General features: G+C 42.6%; 1 protein-coding gene across 2 annotated transcripts in view; it reads left to right on the top strand.

Annotated features, from left to right (window-relative positions):
- Positions 1 to 20,841, top strand: part of LOC122800826 (phospholipid scramblase 2-like) — a 1,997,253-nt gene that overhangs the window by 1,495,151 nt on the left and 481,261 nt on the right. For both annotated transcript variants that reach the window (XM_044070115.1, XM_044070114.1), the window contains one exon: positions 5,033 to 5,075. In XM_044070115.1, coding sequence (XP_043926050.1) covers positions 5,033 to 5,075 — 43 coding nt within the window. The remainder of the gene's footprint in view (positions 1 to 5,032; positions 5,076 to 20,841) is intronic.

The raw sequence follows: 20,841 nt of genomic DNA, 5'->3' as shown, positions 1-20,841 counted from the left end.
CCTTTATGGATTTTTACAGGTCATAGCCTCCCCCACTAGGATCAGTAAACCCAACAATAAAGCAAGTAGTCTGGATTGGATTCTTGTTAACACCCATCCCCTCAAATACAAGAGTGGGACCCTGCCAAAGTGATCACCTCCTCACCTATTTAATCAGGCAAAAAGCTGATATCCACAACCAGTCCATTTTTAAAACAATAAGGAACAATAAGAATTTCAACTGCACAAATTTCCAAAATGAACTCAAATCTTGCAATTGGTCAGTTCTGAAACAATTACCACTTGAAAAATCAGTAAATTACTTTAATACCACATTCCTATCCATCCTTGACACCCATGAACCAAAACAAAAGTTGCTCCTTGGCTCTCAAAAGAAACCAGATATAAAATGCTACTTTAGAAATAGGGCTTGGGCCACTTTGAGGACCACAAAAAACCCCATAGATCAACTTAGATATAGACAGCTAAGAAATGAAACAAAAAAATCCACCACATTAGACAAGAAAAGCTGTTACTGCCATCTACAAGAAATACACCAAAGCAAGCTACAAACATTTTGGATAAACAAACTCCTTAGTCCAGGACAGTCCTTCACTCCATTCCCCTTGGATTCTAACCAACCCCCTCCCCCCCCCCCAGCAGAAATTGCCAATACCTTTAACAGCTTCTTTACAACAATCATCCAGAACCTAGCTAACAAATTATCCCCTGGATGCCCAAATTCTCTGGCCACTACACCCTGCTCCCAACTCTCATTTAACTTCAAGCCAGTTTGCACATCTTTGGTCTGAAAATTACTTAAAAAACTAAAGCCTGCCACCCTGTTGGCTGATCTACTCCCTGCAGAATATCTACAAAAAGCTGCAGATGCCATAGCATACCCCATTACTATCCTGATCAATAGAGCTATAACTGAAGCATCCATTCCCTCCGTCTGGAAGATGTCCCATGTCATCCCACTCCATAAAGGGGGCAGCTCTACTGAACTTTCAAACTATAGACCCATAGCTATCCTGTCACCCTTGGCTAAAATTATGGAAAAATGCATCCATAATCAACTCCTGAACTGTCTTATCCATAATAATCTTCTAGCCAACACCCAACATGGCTGTGGACCATTCCATAGTACAAACTCAGCCCTCCTCTCCTTCTCTAACATCATTAACCAACACCAAAACAATAATAAACTTTCCTCTGCTATCTTTCTTGATCTGTCAAAAGCATTTTGATATTGTAAACCAGCAAATACTCATAAACACTTTGAAATCCATCTCCCTAGAGGACCAGGCTATCCAATGCTTTCAATCATATCTCAGTAGTAGACAACAGGCTGTCCTATGGCAGAGCACACTGTTCACCCTTTTACCCATCACCCTCGGAGTACCCCAAGGCTCCATGCTAGGTCCACTATTATTTTTCCATTTTCATCAGTGATTTGTATAAGGTCATCCCAAATGCAACATACATTCAGTATGCAGATGACTCCACTTTAGTATGCTCCGACACTTCGCCTACAGAGTTGCAGATTCTATCCCAGACTACTTTTAACACAGTTAAAAAATTGTCTCCTTAACTGTCATCTCATGCTAAATCTTAATAAAACCAAACTGCTGCTTTTCTCCCCCACTCACAGGTCTGCCCCAATAACCTTTACATTAATATCCAACAACGGCACCATTATTTCCCCAGATTCCTCAACCAAACTGTTAGGAGTTACAATAGATAACCTTAAGTTTGATCTGCATATCAATAAAACTATTATAATAGTTAATAAAAAACTTGGCTCACTATATAGGATCAAGCCCTTCCTAACTCCATTAGCTAGAACTGTAATTTCCCATACACATCTACTTCCCACCCTCCTCTATGCTTCCCCTCTATTTACAAACCTCAGCAAAAGTGACCTTAATAAACTTTCTAGCAGCTACAGTCACATTGCCAGATTTGCTCCCGATGCAGCCTACAGAACTTATCACTGTCATAACCTAAATCTAATAGGATGGCTTGAACTGCCTAACCTACTTCAGGTTAACCAGCTAATAGTTGCACACAAGATCATGTACCAACCAGATAATACACCCATACTTAAAAACCTCCATCATCCCGTACAGTAAACTTAGCGCATTTCGTTCATCTGAAAGACTACTAGTTCAAACTCTCAAATCCAACAACACAACCGGTAAATCTCTGTTTGCTAACTCTGTTGGCAAAACTTGGAATTCTCTTCCTGCTAATCTTACATCTGAACTGCCTTTACCTCAATTCAAGAAAAGTCTGATTCAGTACTTTAAAAAACGATGGCTATGTCCTTGTCCTAATCCAGACTAACTCTAACCATCACTCGTGTGCACATGAAGGACTTCTGCCTATGCTTTACTGTTTCTTAACTTATAAATCCTATGATCTCCTTGGATCTACTACCAGGTTAGCCTACTAGGCATTCAATACTCTATCATTCTTAAAAACACTGTCTAGAATTTTCCATCTGAGTAAAAATGTAATAATTTGTTTGTATATATTGTTGTGTTTGTTTACATCTGTGTAAAAATCATTTTATTTGTGTTTTATTTTGTGTTTTAAACTGTAAAAATGTAACAGTTTGTTGAATGTCTTTTTGGAGCTTTTCTCCCCAGGCCTCCGCTGAAAATGGGCATGTATCCAGTCGAACTAGCCCAGTAAACAAATGTAAAATAAATACCTTTTTGCGTCACCCCGAGACAACAAGTGCAGAAGCTATTTTGCCCTAATCCCCTCTCAGGGGGAGTCTCCGAGAGATGCTCTTCTCCTCGATTGCCCCCCTGGGTCTCCTCTATACCTTTCCTCCTTTCCCTCTGATCCCTCTCTTTCTCAGGAAAGCAGCCAGATTGAGAAGTAAAGTAGTCCTCATTGTACCCTACTGGGCTCGACAAATTTGGTTTCCTTTCCAGTGGCCTCATCTAGTTCACGGTCCATGGATTCTGGACCCACTACCAGACCTTCTCAGACCTTCTGTCTCATCCTCAAGGGACTGGTGCATCACAGTCTTCAAAGTCTCATGCTAACTGCTTGGTTCCTCCAGTTCCGTTAGTTGCCAGTCATGACATACCATCACCAGTACAAAAAATGTTGTCGGCAGCATATAAACCATCCACCAGTAATCTGTACATTAGTAAGTGGAAGAGATTCTCAATTTGGGCTTGTGATAATGACCTTGACCCTTTTTCAGTTCCTGTGGAAAAAGTTTTAGAATTTCTGGCCATCCATTTTGCTAGAGAAGCTTCTGCTTCTACTGTTAAGGTCATTCTAGCTATTTTCACAATGGCTTTGGTGACCTACTCATAATTTCACATAGACTATGTAAGGTCTTCCCCAAGGGAACAGTTTGATTAACGCCTCCATTTAAAGACCCTCTACCCCCATGGGACCTGACTGTTGTTTTACAATTACTGGCACTTACCCTCTTTGAACCAGCAGCTACTTGTGACTTAAAGTTCCTTTCTTGGAAAACACTTCTGCTTATAGCTATAACCTCTGCAAGACAAGTTTCTGAATTGCATACTTTATGTTCAAAACCCCGTTACTTAATTTTCCATAAGAATAGAATTACACTCAGAACCAATCCATCCTTTCTTCCGAAGGTAGTCTCAGAGTCCAGCATTAATCAAGCATAGACTTACCTGTCTTTTTTCCCAGTTTTTCCAACAAAGGTGAATATTGCCTATACTTGTTAGATGCTCATAGACAATTACATTTCTACCTTAGCAGAACTAAAGAATTCAGGAAGTCCGAACAATTGTTTGTTTCCTTTTCTAGCACAACCATAGGAAAATCTGTCTCTAAGGTTACCTTGTCAAAATCGTTAAGAGATTGCATTACTTTCATTTATAATAGAAAGAATCTAAAGTTACCTGTGCCAGTGAAGGCACATTCCACCAGATCTATGGCTACTTCAGCTGTTTTCCATTCCAAGGCTTGCATGAGTAAAATATGCGCAGCAGCAAACGTGGGCTACTCCACATACCTTTATTACTCATTACAAATTGGATTTGGTCTCGAGGGGAAGAGCCCCCTTTAGTTCTATGGTTCTCAGGAATATCCTTCCATAGGGCCACCCACGATCTAAAGTAGCTGGGGACTCTGTCCCATCAGTCAACAATAGATAAATATTGACAACATCAGATAAAGAAGTTATGTCTTACCATAACGTTCCATGTGTGTTGTCGATCTTCATCTATTCTTGGCGTCCCACCCTGCTTCCCCCTCCTGTGGATTCCTGGAGGAGTGAACATTTGTCCTGGGTTTTTTGTTACGACTCACCTTGGACAGGACTTCTTCATTTGGTTTAGTTTCCGTCTATTTTTCTAAAAGTCTGCAAAATCGATCTGAGGTGATGTAGAGAGGGGCATTGTGGGTAGACCCTTAGCTCAAATGTTTTTTGGCTGACGAGAGCTATATAACAGCCAGATCAGTTCCGAGGATCGGAACTATAACCTATCGGTCAAGAATAGATGAAGATTGACAACAGAGATGGAACGTTATGGTAAGACATAACTTTTTTTCCCTTCTGTGATCATTTTAGGTGTAGATGTTTTTATTTTTGCATTATGCAGAATTTCAAAATGCTTGCATTGAGTGGTTGAGCTCCAATACAGTTGTATATTAATAATTTAATGTTTACTCATGTATCTATATATATATATATATATATATATATATATATATATATATATATATATATACATACATACACATAGACACACACACACACACACACACAAAGAGAATGAGAGAGAAAGAGAAAGGCATATTATTTGAAGACTAAACTGTCATCTAATTCTTAGTCATTAAATTTCCCAAGATTGTGGAACAAACGTGACATTTGTGATATTGTTTTAGCATATTTTATTGCTCAGTGTTTTGATGCATACTGTTTTCCTGTTATTTATCTGTGCAGGTATTTTACTTATGAGATTCTTCCAAAGTAGTAGTATTGTATTGAAGGCATTTATCATTAGAGGCAAACTTCTGAAAATATGTTTGTTTCTTTTTATAGATTGACCAACTTCTGGTTCACCAACAAATTGAACTCCTTGAAAGTATGTGAGATTTTATATACTTTATGACCCAGTGAAGGAGACAAGTTAACATTAACATTTAACACTTCTGTTAACAAAAACAGTAACACTTGCACGTTTGTCTTATTCCACAAACTCTTGTTTATAGGTGAAAACTTGTCTTTCGCATGACTTGTTTTTATGTTTCTTTTGTTTATTTTAGTAAGCAACACAGACTTGATCTGATGTTTTCTTATTTGTCACCATGAAGATAAAACATTTTGTTTCATGGTGACTGCAAATTGGTTAAATCTGAAAGATATTTCATTTATTTAAAATTTTATTTTGTCACTTAAGTGCATATTATTACTTTGCAGGTTGAAGAAAATTGTATTAAACATTGTACACCAAGGAACATTCAGAAGATTGTTTTCCTATCCCATAACCTCAGTTATTCTTCTGTTCTTGGTATTGCAACTTCTTGCTACCTTTAGTCTTTGGGCTGGATTCATGAATGCCTACAGTAAGAGTACATCATTCTGAGTGAATAGACAACACAAGCATAACTCCCACCTTCTTCTTCCTAATTTTAGATCTTCATGTCATTTTCATTCATTACTCAACAAATGGGTTCAGATCCGAACCTCAGATCTGACTAAGCCTTTTTTTACAGCTTGTGGAACACTGAAAGCTCTCATGCTCCTCTCCTACCCATAATGAATTAGTCTCCTACCAAACCTCAATCTAGTTTGCCTCCTTCTGTACAAACATGGTCACAGTTAGCTCTCAAGCTTTGTGGTGTTTGTAGGTAGAAGAGCAGATTTAAAATATTTTTCTTTTATTTTCTTTCTGTAATGGCCCTCTCTAACCCTTCATACACTCTTTAGAGTAACTTTATTAGCATTGTTGGTATTTTTGTGCTTTCTTTCCCCTCAAACCTTAGCAGTAGTCTCCATTACCATCATTGGCAACTTTTCCTTTTTCACCTTAATAGTTTCTTTATTTAAAAAAAAAAAGGCAAGAAACTTTTTTCCCCTTTCTCTTGTAGTGTAGCCTTTGGATACAAATGACTGAAAAAACAACAGGTTTTAAAAAATGCAAGGCCTGTGGCCACAAGGTTCCTTATGCACATGACTCATCCAGCTTCCCTATTATATTGACGAAAGTTTAGCTTGTCGAAATGCAAAACATCGACAGCTAAACACCGAAATGGCAAAACCGCAAACAGCCCCCTAAGTGAATTTTTTCCCAGGGAAAACAATTGCGTGGCCGATGGACACCACAAAAACCTTTAAACCCTGATTAATTGGGGGGCTTTGCCCCCCCACACCCCCCATGTGGGGGTCTGTGCCCCTCCCCCCAACTAAATATACTAACTTCGAGATCACTCTACATCGGGGAAAAGGGCAAATTGTCAGTAACGGCCAAGTGAATTTTTCCTTGAGAAAAAATTGGCTTAGGTCGTTGTTTGCGGTTTTGCCGTTTTTGGAGTTTAGCTGTCAATGTTTAGCATTTCAACAAGCTAAACTTTCGTCGATTTAATAGGAAATCACTCATGCATCTACTGTCTAGGCCCGGATCATTTAAATGTGTCCTGTAATATTTGTAAAGCTTTTAATCCATGGGCCTTGGTGGATAGAAAAAAATAAGCTTATTTTAAAAGATTTGCTCCCTTCGTCTTCTTCTCAGACAGTACCTGGAGTTCAAACCCCCAAGAAGACAGACAAAAAAAGAGTCAAAGAAGTGTCCTTTGGACCCTTCAACATCTTCTGCTCTGATCTCACCTACTGGTGTAGAACCTCCTCAAAAGCTACCTAAACCATCAGATCCAAATTTGTTGGATCTGAAGGCAAAACACTCAGAATCTGCACCTTTGAAAGCCAAATCGGCATCATCAGATCTGACCCATTTAGATACAAAGTATCTTCCTCTGACCCAATATGAGTCATCTCTGGATCCTGTCCCCTCCTGTCTCCCATCCCCATTCCTGGAGAAACGCCACCACTCCAGGACCTCATCTATTGCATCATCTTCTTAAACCTCCAGAAGTTTGACCAAAGCAGATGTGGATAGGATCATGAGGGCATTTCTGCCAACGCAAATGCAAATGGGGATTCTCTCAGCTCTTACCCCATCAGTCCAGAGAACTTCATACGTACTACTCCACCACTGGTGTCTCCTCAAATCTGATCTTTGGTTTTGGAGCATTTAGAACCAAGAATCCCAGATCTGTCATTATCAGATCCAAAGTTCATCATGTCTCTTCTCTGGTGCCATCTCTGAGTACACCAACTCTGTGAGCATCAGAGCTGAATGATTCTTGGAGCCATAGTGTCATCACCAGATCCGAGGTGTTAGAGTCAACTCGAGATTGTTGGAGCCATCTCTGCCCATTGGAGCCTCAGCCTTTGACAGCTCGGCTCTGACCCTTGGTTCGAGTGGTTTACCTTCGGGTCGGAGGGAGTCGATGGTTCGGAAGCATGTCTTCTCAAGCCGTTAGCTTTCTCCTCCCTGGGGCATTCTGCCTTCGAGGTGGTGGATAGGGTTTTCTGTGCTGCTAGTGAAAGGGCCGTAATATCCTACTCCACAAGGACAGCCAGCTCAAAGTCTCCGACATACCTCTCAAGGTATTTTGTTTTCTTCAGATACATTTCTGCAACAACCCTGACAAAGAAGTCCCTAGGAAGAGAAAGTGTAAAAGGAGGCACTTAGACTCCCCTCAGGTGTCTGCACAGATACTGATTTCGATGAGGGGGAAGGGTCCCCAAGATCACCACCTGATGAAGTCTCCTTTGGAGACGTCCTAGAGATCCTAAAACAAAGAGGTAGTAGGTCTACCGACAACCCTTCCCAAGAGGAATCAATATTCCTAGAAGCCTTTGGGTTTGGACCATTTACCCCCTTGGTGACTCTGCCCACTGACGAGCTCATTGATTTGATCTTTTGGCGAGAGTGGAAGGAACCTGACTCCTTTTGAGTCGATCCACAAAAGACCAGACAGGATTTTGGCACCTCCCAAGGATATGGAGTTTTGGAGTAAGGTAGTACCTGTGGATGCTATGGCCATGGAGGTGGCCAAAAAGTAGGAACTTGTGGAACAAAGTTTCTCTGTTAGCCCTCCTAACAGGGAGTCTAGGATGATGGACAGATTTGGGAGGTGTGTATATGCTTAAGTGACCTGTGAACGTCGATCACTGAACTGTTTGACACACTTTATTAGACTTCAGAGGAATTTGAGTAAAGAACTTACCAAGTCCCTCTCAGGAGCCATTCCTTCTGAAGCAGAAAGTTCTATTGCCTTGCAGTTGGCTACCCCACAGTCCATTTCAAATTTGTCCATTAGGCTGATTTCACATGCAGTTGATGGTGCCTCAAGGGTGGCAGGTTCAGGGATTTCCATTAGAAAGTATGCCTGGTTGTGCCTGTGTGAGGTCGCAGAGCCCTTCATGTCTTTCTTCATCAATGCTTCTTTTGACAGAAATTGAGTTGTGAAGTTGTTCTATCTCTCCGTTCATTTTTACAGATGGGTTCAGAGCCGATCCTCGACTCTGAGTCAGCCTTCTACAAAGCTTGAGGTCTTCAGGCAGCTCGAGGCCAAGACCCTATCCCATGATGCACCTTGAGCTACCCAATATCTAGTTTGCCGCTGCAATAGATCAGAGGTTCCTCGCATAGCTCGGGCCAGTACAGTTTTCTTTTCTAAAATTATCTAGCTAATATTGTTATTTCTATACTTTTAGAGTTAGCCTTATAATTCGTTTAGCTTTTGTAGCTTAATAGTAATATTCCCTTTCCCTTTGCTGTGCCTTTTCATTGTTATATATAGCTCTCTTTTGCCCTTTGTTTTTTTATTAGGCCTGTTATATTTAGAGTAGTTTAACTTAGTACTTTAGTGTATGTTTGTGTGCTTTTGAACAGTGACAGTTTAGTCACAGTATATTGTATTATTATGTAGCTTATTTAGAGTAGTTTGATTAAGTAGTTAGTGTGTGTGTGTGTGTGTGTGTGTGTGTGTGTGTGTGTGTGTGTGTGTGTGTGTGTGTGTGTGTGTGTGTTTTCAATAGTGACAGTTTAGTCACACTAGATTTAGCCCATAGTTGTTTAGGGCTTATTTAACTAGTTTTGGGTGTGTTTAGATAGTAGAGTAGATTTTTTTCTAGATACTGTATTTTTTGATTATGGCTGACCAGGCTAGAGATAAGCAACCCAAGCCAGACTTAGTGTCCAAAATATGGACAGAAGATGTCTGTGACAGATAGTCATGTCAGTTGCGTATATTGCCTTGGAGCCTTGCACCTACAGGAAAGATGCTTCATTTGCCATTCTTTTTCTTCCAGAGTTCTTCAGGAGAGCAAAAGAAAGCTTATAGATAGAGGACTGCTGAAACCATCTTTTCAGGAAGCTTTGAGTGACCAGGATATGTCGAGTAAGTCTTCAAAGTCTTCTAAGGCTTCTACTTCTTCAGAAGTAAAAAAAATCCAAGAAACCATCGACATCAGCTCCACAGCCCTTGGAGCCAAACGTCTTGTCTTTTTGGAGCCAAAATCTCCAGTTCCTGAATCTGTGCCCCCCCCCCATCCATCCATTCATCTCAGTCCTCGATCAGCCTATCCGATTTGCATGTGGATCGTATGGTGCAGAAGTTGCTACAGGCACCAGGGTTGACGAAATTTTTATTGGCTTCGACCCAAGCAGTTTCGTAACAAAAGACTGTATTGCCATCAACTTCATTTCCTCCTCCAAGCCATACCGGTCCTTCGGAGTCGGACCTGATGATTGTTGAGCCTTCGGAACAGACGCCTGTTCCAGTGCCATCGGTTCCATTTACTCGGACTTCCTCGGTGCTTATCGAGGAGTTTAGGAGCCGACACTCTCCAGTCGGGTCCGGGGAGGATAATCAAACTGACTTGTTGGTTCCAACTTTGCCTCTCTGGGCTTCGGCTTGGATGAGCGCGGCTCCTAACTCTGGTTCAGAGCCCACTGTCCCGGTGCCGAGGTGATCAATGATTTCCTCGGATCCAGCAGTCCCTTCTAATTGGAGCTGAGGTGCCTTTGAAGCTATGAGGAAAGTGATGTCTCCCAAAACATCTACAACTTCAGGTCCAACTGACTCCTGCCCAAAAGTGCCTGTGTCCACTTCTGCCTCACAGATCCTGTTGAAGCGTAGAGACCCCGAGCCTCAGGAAGCCCCACTGGGTGGCCCCTGCTTTTCCGAGACTTCACAAGAAGTTCCCATTGATGAGGTTCCCAGGAAGAGAATTTGTAAGGGGAAGCATGTAGAATCTCCACAGGAGTCTCTCACATCAGATAACGACTTAGATGAATCAGAAGGGTCCCCATGGTCCCCCTCTGAAGATTAGGCAGAGGGGTGGCTGGAAGTCCATCAGCCCTACTGAAGATGAGTCAGTTCTCCTGAAGGCTTTCGGGATTCAACCCTCCACCTCTTGGGTGTCTCCGCCCTTCGATGAGCTCATGGAGCTGGTCTCACGAAGGGCGGGGGAGTTTCCGGACACCATGGAGACTGTCCCTAGCAGTCACAATAAATTTATTTCTGCCCCCCAGGAAAAATCTTTCCTCACCAAGGGAGTGCCAGTTGATGCCATGGTGGTGGCGGCAGCCACCAAAAAGGAGATGTCAGAAACTTCTTCATCTATCCATCCTGCTAACAGAGACTCTAGGATCATGGATAGATACGGGAAGCACACATACAGTTCAGAGACTTCTGCCGTGCGTTCACTGAACTATCTCACTCATTTTACGAGATTTCAAAGAGACCTCCTTAAAGAGCTTGGAGATATTCTTCAGGGTATTGTATCTGTAGGAGCTTCAGATAACGTCACCTCCCAGCTTGCTACCCTCAGTTCCATAGTGAACTCGTCCATGTGTCTCATTTCATATGCAGCTGATGGAGCGAGTAGGGCAGCAGTACAGGATTGGATGTGCTTGTGTTCCTTCATACAGCCCTTTAAGTCATCCTTTGTCAACACCCCTTTTGATGGCTCATCTCTTTTCGGGCCCAAAATTAAGGAAACTTTGACCAGGTGTGAGCAGGAAGGAAAGACTCTGTCTGCCATCGGAGTCCATTTTTCCACCCCTACAAGACCCTACCCCAAGGGTCAAAAGGGAGGGAAAATGTTCCAAAAAGCCCAAGGAGCCATTCTGGACACACATGGCTAACCCCCCTCCAGGGGCAGAGGAGGGGGGCAATAATGGAAGATGCCACCCTCGCGGCAGAGGGGGTCTGCAAAATCAGGGCGACAGAGACCAGTTTTTGGGAAGCCCTACCAGCGCTCCTGAAAGGAGGCCCGACTGTCCTACTCTGGAGGCTGTTGGGGGTCGCTTATCTTTGTATCCAGATGCCTGGCTCAAAATAACAAACGACAACTGGGTACAAAGTATAGTTCCCAGAGGATACTTCATTCCTTTCACCACTCCCCCTCCATTGACAACAAAAATCCCAGACGTTCCACCCAGCTACAGGGAACAAGCAACAGTAGAGTTCCAAACGTTGCTAAGAAAAGGAGTCATCCAACCAGTCCCAGCAGACCAGACAGGATCCGGAACTTACTCAAGATTCTTTTTAGTTCCAAAAAAGACAGGGGACTGGAGACCTATTTTGGACCTCAGCAGACTAAACAGATCTGTCAAGAAAGAGAAGTTCCGGATGGTCACTCTTCAGTCGCTACTTCCTTTCTTAGGGAAAGACAATTGGATGTGCTTGATAGATCTACAGGATGCGTACTACCATATAAAAATGGCCAGACCATCCAGGGATCATCTGGGTTTCCATCTGGGAGCCAATCATTACCAGTTTCAAGCCCTGACCTTTGGTCTACCTACAACCCCCCAGAGTGTTCACCAAGTCACAGCTCACCTGAGGCGTTTAGGATTCCAGGTGTTTCCATACCTAGATGATTGGCTCCTCACCGCCACCACCAGGCATCAGCTAGTACAAGCCAGGGACACCACCCTTTCTCTCTGCAATCATCTGGGCATCACAATAAATTCAGAAAAATCTGCCTTGTCGCCATCGCAACATATAATTTTTATCGGAGCAGAACTGGGCATCACCACCACCACCACTTTGAGACTTTCAGCAGAAAGAATTTTACTACTTTGTCAGCAGGTCCACAATATCATATCGAAGGACAAGGCTCCAGCATCAGAAGTGCTAATATTGTTAAGCATGATGGCAGTTGCAGTACTAGCAATACCATTGGGTTGCATGCACATGCGAATTCTACAATGGCTGTTATTCACTCAATGGTCTTACCAAGAGCTTCCAATGTCTCATCTCATAATGATCACAAACTCATGCAAAAAGGATCTTCAGTGGTGTTTGACCTCTCTTCATGTAACAGTAGGTCATCCTTTTATCCTACTCTCACCAGCAGCCACAGTGACCAAAAACGCTTCCCTGATAGGGTGGGGGGGCATTTTCAGGGAAGAACAGCCCAAGGCACATGGACCGAACAGGAGACACATCTGCATATCAGTGTCCTGGATATGAGAGCAGTATGTCTGGCATTGCAGTACTTCCAGGCTCTCTTCCTCTAGGAACAATTGCGATTCAGACAGACAACATGTCGGTGGTCTGGTACTTGATCAAACAAGGAGGAACCAGGTCCTATCCCCTTTGTCGCGAGACCCTAAGAGTATGGCAGTGAGCTACATCCACCCAGTGCTTTCTATTAGCAACGCACATCCCGGGGAAATCCAAGGTGATAGCAGACAAACTGAGCAGGACAATTTTGTTGCCTCACGAGTGGTCCCTCAAGAAAGAGATAGTGTAGAGAATTTTCCACAGGTGGGGCCAGGGCCAGCCTTGCTGTGACCTTTTTTCCAACCACATCAACACAAAATGCAGAAACTACTTTGCCCTAATTCCCCCTGCGGGAGAAGCCCCAAGAGACACACTCGTACACGACTGGCCTCCGGATCTCCTCTATGCATTCCCACCAATTCCCTTGATACCCAAAGTATTGCAGAAAGCAAAAGCCCTGGGAAGGACCATCATTCTAATAGCCCCTCATTGGCCTCGTCAGATTTGGTTCCCCTTCCTTCGACTTCATCTGTTGGAAGAGGCTTGGATTCTGGACCCAGTTCCAGATCTTCTCATGCATTCATTGGGAGTTCTTCATCCCTCTCTTCAGTCCATGAAATTGACAGCTTGGCTGCTCCAATTCCCAACATAGCCAGGTTCCATAACTTCTCAAATGAAATGCAGCATATATTGATATCTTCTCATAAGGCCTCTACTAGGAAGCTATACCGTAGTAAATGGAGAAGAGTTTCTATATAGGCTTCTCAAAATAACATAGATCCCTACCAAGCCCTTATTTCCTCCATATTAGAGTTTTTGACTATGCTTTTCAATAAAGGAGCAGCAGCAGCAACAGTTCGGGTACAACTTGTTGCTATCTCTGATTTCACCTTGGCTCTGGAGGATTAAACATAATGTCACACAAGCTATCCAAAGACTTTCTCAAAGGGACCTTTCATCTCAGACCACCTGTGAAATCCTCTTATACTCCATGGAATCTAATTTTTTGCTTTCACGCATTATTCTTCCACCTTTTGAACCAGCTTCCTCGTGTGATTTGAAATATTTGTCGTGGAAGACTATCTTCTTAGTGGCCATCACTTCTGCCCGTAGAGTGTCAGAGCTTCAGGCCTTGTCCATAAAGCCTCCTTATTTGATTTTCCATGCTGACAGAGTGTCCCTGCGAACAAATCCATCATTTTTACCCAAAGTTTGTACTGGAACTAACCTTAACCAGATTATAAATTTACCAGTGTTCTTTCCCAAACACACTAACAACTTAGAGTACATGCTACACAAGCTTGATGTTCATAGACAGCTCAGATTTTACCTGGACAGAACAAATGAGTTCAGAAAGTCAGAACAACTTTTCGTTTCCTTTTCAGATTCCAGAAAAGGTATGCCAGTGGCAAAACAACACTGTCTAGATGGTTATCTGATTGTATCACATTTACTTATTCAACTGCTAATCTACCTTTACAACACAAAATTAAGGCTCATTTTACCAGAGCAGTGTCCACATCTTCTGCCTTTTCTGCTAGGCTTCCTATAGACATTTGTGCAGCAGCCACTTGGTGAAGACCTCACATCTTTATCACTCATTACAAAGTTGACAAGGCCTCCAGGGATAGGGCCTCCTTTGGTTCTACTGTCCTGAAAAACAAACTCCTGTGAGTCACCCGAGAAAGATGGTGCTTGGGACGCTACCCATCTGTAAGAATGAACGGCGAGTTAGAACAACTTCACATAAAGAAGTTATGTACTCACCATAACATTCCATATGAGTTGTTCATCTCGCCTTCATTCTTACTTCCCACCCTCCTACCCCCTCCAAGGTTTTTTTGAGGACCGAGATGCTAGTTTTATCCTGGTTGCTCAGTCTTTCTATGAGTTTTCTCCTAAAGAGTGATAGACTGGCACATGGTATTATTAGACGCAGCAAACAAGATCTGAGGTAACTCAAGGTGCATCATGAGATAGGGACTTGGCTTCGAGCTGTCTGAAGACCTCGAGCTTTGTAGAAGGCCGACTCGGAGCCGAGGATCGGCTTTGAACCCATTTGTAAGAATGAAGGCGAGATGAACAACTCACATGGAACGTTATGGTGAGCACATAACTTATTTTTTTTTGGCCCCAAGGTTAAAGACACACTATCTTGGTGTGATCAGGAAGGTAAAACCCTGTTCTGCTGTCTGGTATAGTTTTTGACCCCTCAGAGAACCTTTTCCAGGAATCAGTGGAGTGGTCAGTCAAAAATGTGGTTCAAAATGTCCCAGGCTCCCTTCCAAGAGCCACATGGAGAGAGTTCCCCCAGAGGCAGAGGGGAGAACTCTAATGGAAGATGCCATCCACGTGGCAGAGGCAGCCAGCAGAACTAAGGATTTAGAGATAGTTTCTCTGAGAGATCCTAGCAGCATTCCTGAAAGGATGCCTAATTGTCCACCTATGGATGCAGTTAGGGTCATTTATCCCTGCACAAGAGATCCTGGCTTCAGATTACAAAAGATTCGTGGGTGCTGATAATTATTTCCAGAGGTTATATAATTCCCTTTTTCCTTCCTCCCTGTACAGTAAACAAAATTCCAGATGTTCCACGCAGTCAGAGGAAAGCAGCTGCACTAGAAATAAAAAAGCTGCCAGAAAAACAAGTTATCCAAGAGGTTCCCCCCAGACCAGAAAGTTCAGAACTTACTCAAGATTCTTTTTAGTGCCAAAGAAAACATGGGACTGGAGACTTATTTTGGATCTCAGCAATCTGAACAAGCCATTTCAGCACATAAAGTTCTGAATGGTCATGATTTAGTCAGGTCTGCCATTTTTTTTACACACGGATGACTGGATGTGCTCAGTAGATCTTCAGGATGTATACTATCATATCAAAATGAACAGGCAATCCAGAAGATACTTAAGCTTCCGGCTGTGAGCCAGTCATTACCAGTCCAGAGCTCTGACCTTTGGTCTCACTGTAGCCCGCAGGGTGTTCATCAATTGCACGGCAGTGGTAGCAGCTCACTTGAGACTACAAGGATTCTGGGTGTTTCCTTATTTGGACTACTGACTCATAGCAGCTCTGACCAGGCATCAGTTGCTCACAGCATGAGATCATGTACTCCAGTTATGCTCTCAGGTAGGCATTATTCTCATTCATAACAAATCTCAACTAACACCATCTCACTTATTTCAGTTCATAGGTGCTTTGCTCAACATGTCTTCCTTGATAGCCTCTCTTCCTCTTCCAAGGGTTCAAACAATATGATTCCAGGTCAAAAAGATTATTCAAAATTCTTCTCTCTCTGTTTGAATGATCCTTCAAGTGTTGGGGTCAGTGTCTGCTGCAGTAATTCTGGTTCCATTGGCAAGATATCACATGAGAATCCTTCAGTGGACACTAGGAACTAAGTGGTCTATTCTCCACCAGTCTTTATCCACCCAGATCAAGATAACTCAGGCATGCAAAAATTACCTCCTTTGGTAGATTTACTCCGATCAAGTTTTTCAAGGTCTCCCCTTCACACTCCTCAACCCAAGGCCATAGTGACCACGGACACTTCCCACATGGGGGGGGGGGGCAGGCACTTCTTGGGAAGACAGTCTAAGGTACATGGTCTCCCAAAGAGGTAAATACACATATCAGTGTCCTAAAAATGAGAGCTGTTCTCCTATTGTTGTAGGTCTTCCAAGACACTCTCTCCTTGGGACTGTTGTGATTCAGCAGGACAGTACATCAATGGTCTGGTACATCAACAAACATGGAGGAACCAAATTGTACTCTTTGTCAAGAAGCATTAAGTGTGCGGCAGTGGTTGATCTCATTCAATTGATTTTTGATAGTAACACACATCCTGGGGAAATCCAAAGTGATAGCAGACAAGCTGAACAAGTCCATTCTAGTGCCTCATGATTGGTCTTTTTGCATCTCCCCTCAATTACAGATGCAGCATGTTCTTTGCCCTGATCCCCCAACAGGTGGAGTCACCAAAGAGACACTCTTCTTCACAATTGCCCCCCCCCCCCCGGTCTCATCCCTTGTCCCCAGTACCTCTAATCTCCAAATTTCTTCAGAAAGCATCACCATTGAAGAGCACAGCCATCCTCATTGCCCCTTGTTGGCCTCATCAGATTTGGTTCCCCTTCCTTTGGCCTCATCTCATTTGCCAACTTTGGACTTTGGATCCCACTCCAGACCTCTTATCTCAACCAACAGACTGTACACCTGGATAGTCTAGGCCTAAAAGTGACTGCATGGTTTTTCCAATTCTGCTGATAACTAGCTGCCCAGGCTCTCCACTCCTGTCCATCACATTCTCTTCTCATTCCATAAAGCTTCCACTAGAAAACTTTACAAAACCAAATGGAAAAGGTTTGTTTTTTAGGCACAGCAAAGAGATATTGACCCCTTTTCAGCTTCAGTTTCTAATGTTTTGGAATTCTTATAATTCTTAGCTACAATTTTTTAAAGAGGGAGCTAGTTCCTCAGCTGTTAAAGAACAGCTTGCTGCTATTTCTAATTTTCACATAGGAATCAATAATTCATCTTTAGCCTTTTCCTAACTTTGTAAGGCACTCGTTAGGGGTATCTTTCTTCTCAGACCTCCCTTTAAAAATCCCACTGCCCCGTGGCATTTGAGTTTTAGTGTTACAGTCCTTGAACCAATCCCCCCTTGAACCATTGGCCAAAGTGTGAACTAAACATTTTAACTTGGAATAATGCCTTTTTAGTGGCCATTGCTCGGCTAGAAGAGTCTCAGAGCTCTAAGCCGTATCCTGTAAGCCTCATTATCTGATTTTTCATAGGGAGAGAGTATCATTAAGAATCAGTCCATCCTTACCTCCTAAGAAAGTGTCAGAATCCAGCATCAATCAAACTGTTGACCTTCCAGTCTTCTTTCCAGACTTCTCAAATAAAGGAGAGTACATGTTGCATCTGTTAGATGTCCACAGACAGCTCTATTTTTTATATTTATAGGAGAAAAGCTTTCAGGAAATGAGGTCAATTATTTATCTCATTTTCGGAATCAAAATTGGGCAAACCAGTTACTAAAGTGACCTTAGTCAAATGGTTAATGGACTGTATTTCCTTTGTTTACAACAAATTAGGTTTGCCTTTACCAAACCTTCTGAAAGCTCATTCTACAAGGTCTGTGGTAACTTCTTTAGTATTTCTGTCCAAATTGTCCATGGATGATATTTGTGCAACTGCATCTTGGGCAAATCCTCATACTTATATTGCTCATTACAAATTAGATCTAGTATCTAAGAGAAGAGCAGCCTTCTGCTCAGTGGTGCTCAGGAATATCCTTCCTTATAGAGTTCTCCCAGGATAAAGGTAGCTGAGAACTCTGTCCCAGTCATTGAGGAATGAATGAAAATGACAACATCTGATAAAGAAGTTAATTCTTTCTCATCTCTCCTCCATCCAACCCCTTACCAATTTATCTTTTGGAGGGATCAGAAGATGCTAAAGGAACCAATGTTCCTTTGTTTAAGCCTCTGGGTACTGATATAGATAACTTTCTTTTATTCACTAAAGTCAGCAAACAAGAACTGAGGCTTTGTAGGGAACTAATGCATTATAGGTAGGAAAAGAGCTCAAGAAGCTTTCAGCATTCCATGAGCTGTAAAAAGCGTCGGATCCGAGGGTCAGATCCAAACCCAGTTGTTGAGGAAGAATGAAAATGGGCAACCCAGATTGAACGTTATGGTAAGTAAATAACATATTTTTTTTTCTTACTGATTTTCTTGGAACCTTAAATATCAAGGGGGATTCATGAAGCTTGCTACAATGTGTAGACTATGACTGCTATTAATCAAACAGAGAACTCATTGTTAGTACTCCATTTGAAGACATTCACTCAAACATTTCTGTAAGGAGCTTCATCCTCTGCTTCCAGTATGGGGAGCTTTGCTCTAACATTTAGGCAAGAGGCAGGTTGATTTGTCCTGATGAATGAGTTGGCTGTAGATGAGTTAGCCTGCTCCTAACTATGCATTGCTTTGTTGACTGGAAATTGTTATTATGCCAGATTTTGAGGTTAGGATTTATTTCTTATGCCTCCAAGACTCTTCAGTTATGCCCGACTTGTTCCTTCATTTCTAACAATTGTATAGTTTATCAATAAAACATTTTTTACAGATGTGTGCAAAGCAACCAAAATTAGACATATTTTATAGTGCAAAAAGAATTTGTCAAAACTGTCACATTTCCTAATTGCCACTCTGGCCAGGTACTAAAGACTTTTAATATAATAGTTTACTGGAGATGTTATCACACTTCATATGCTCCTATTGAGCTTACCTATCATGCTGTGTTCAGCAAGGGTCCAAATTCAGAAAAGTTGCTATATTCAGTGACGGTTACCACACTGGGCTGTCTCCATGACCATGCTAGATGCTAATAAGGCATTGCAGGGGAGAAGCGTATACTAATTAACCATGTACTCTTCCCTGGAACTGCCCTCATTGAGGCACTTATGAAGACAAGCAACTCAGGGAGTTACTTGACTGTGTAAATTAACTTGGCCTCTCCCGGATGCTTTAATGAATTCGGCTAAAAGCTCACATTCACCCATCACAGTAGCTGTAAGTACTGGGGAGTTTGTTAGTCAAATGATGTTAGAAGGTTTATTTATTTTATTTATTTATTTATTTTTATAAATAAATAAAATAAATAGTCAAATGATGTTAGAAGGTTTATGTGCATGTATATAACAGGGGTTGCATTTGTGAGCAGAAGTGTTACTGGTTCATACAGTGCCCTGGGCCAGTACTATGAACCAGTGTCCCACTCCCTCAGATTTTCATGTGAAGAGCAAAAATAAAAGAAGCCAGTTGGCTTATTATATTTAGATCTATGCTCACCCCCACAAGCTGTTTCATTCCAAAAAAAAATGGATGCCCCTTCTACTGTCACACCAACCAGGTAGCCAGATGCATGACACACCCCTCTCCCTCAACCCCAGACATTCAGGTCCTGTTTTTGTGCCCTGCCCCCAAACCCCCTTCAGCATATTGTATTTTAAAAAAATACTTTCTTCTTCATTTAAACTGTAGCAAACAGTTGCTACATGTTATACCCTGCCTGCTGTTTCAGTTTTAAAAAAACAAAAACAATTGCTTCTTTTTAAACTGTAGCAAACTGCTGGTTACAAATGTAGGAAACAATTAATGTTAAGTTGTCAATCTCACCTTCATTCTTGCTGGATGGGTTCAGAACCGATCCTCGGCTCTGACTCGGCACTTGCTAAGCTCGAGAGTCACTTTTACCAGCTCGAGGCAGCCCCATACCCCATGATGCAAGGCGGTAATTTCCCAGATCTCGTTTGCCGCTTCGCTAATGAGGTCAGCTTTTTTACCAGCTCCTGGTAAGTGATTTAAATTACTCTCTTTAAGAAATTTTAGATATCCCAGTACCCTAAAATTTTATTCTTTATAACCTTGTAGTTTACTGTTCACTTATCTCCATTCCCGTTACCTTACGTTCCCTTCTTTTATATCTTTCTGTGTTTTAGGTCTTAGGCCTTACCCTCCCTCACAGTTCCTGTCAGGATTTCTTAGGTGTGTGGGTGTTGTTGTGTCACTGTTATTAGTTTTATTAATTCTGTCAATTTTTTGGTGTGATTGTGTGTGTGTGTGCATTAGGACTCGGACATGTCCAAAGACACCAGGGTCTCAGGTTTCAAGAAGTGTGACTCGTGCTGTCAGAAGATGTCTCTGACAGACAGTCACACTTCTTGTACTTATTGCCTGGGACCCCTACACCTGCAGGACTCCTGTGCTATTTGTCATTCTTTCAGCCAGAGAGTCCTGCAGGAACGTAGGAATAAGTTGATCCTCAGGGGTCTTCTTAAGCCTGAGAACTCCCCGGCTAAGGTCGGCTCCGGGAAGCCCTCTAAGCCACCCAAGACCCAGAGTTCGGTGTCCAAGTCTGTGGTCTTGGTTCCGACTCCGCCAGAGTCGACATCGGCTCCGTCTGGAGCCGATCCTTCCTTCTTGGAAGTTTCAGTAATGGCGCCGATCGGCACCGATACCCTGGCTTCGGCACCCGTGTCGGCTCCAGCCGGAGCCGACACCCTAGCTTCGAAGCATGTTTCGGCTCCGGCCGGAGCCGAAACGTCTCTGTCTCCGCTCGGAGCCGACAAGCTGTCGGCTCCAGCTGGAGCCGAAGGTTCGTCGGTTCTGATGGCTCCGTCAAAAAAGAGGTCTAGATTTCCTTCATTGGAGCCTATTCACTCGGCTCCAGCCTCCCCCTTGCTTTCGGAGCGGAGC

This window comes from Protopterus annectens, chromosome 4.part1 (assembly GCF_019279795.1).
Source record: "Protopterus annectens isolate FY-2018-M chromosome 4.part1, PAN1.0, whole genome shotgun sequence".
In the NCBI taxonomy this organism is placed as follows: domain Eukaryota; kingdom Metazoa; phylum Chordata; order Ceratodontiformes; family Protopteridae; genus Protopterus; species Protopterus annectens.
Note: the sequence above shows the minus strand (reverse complement) of the source record. Positions and strands in the feature narration are given on the sequence as shown.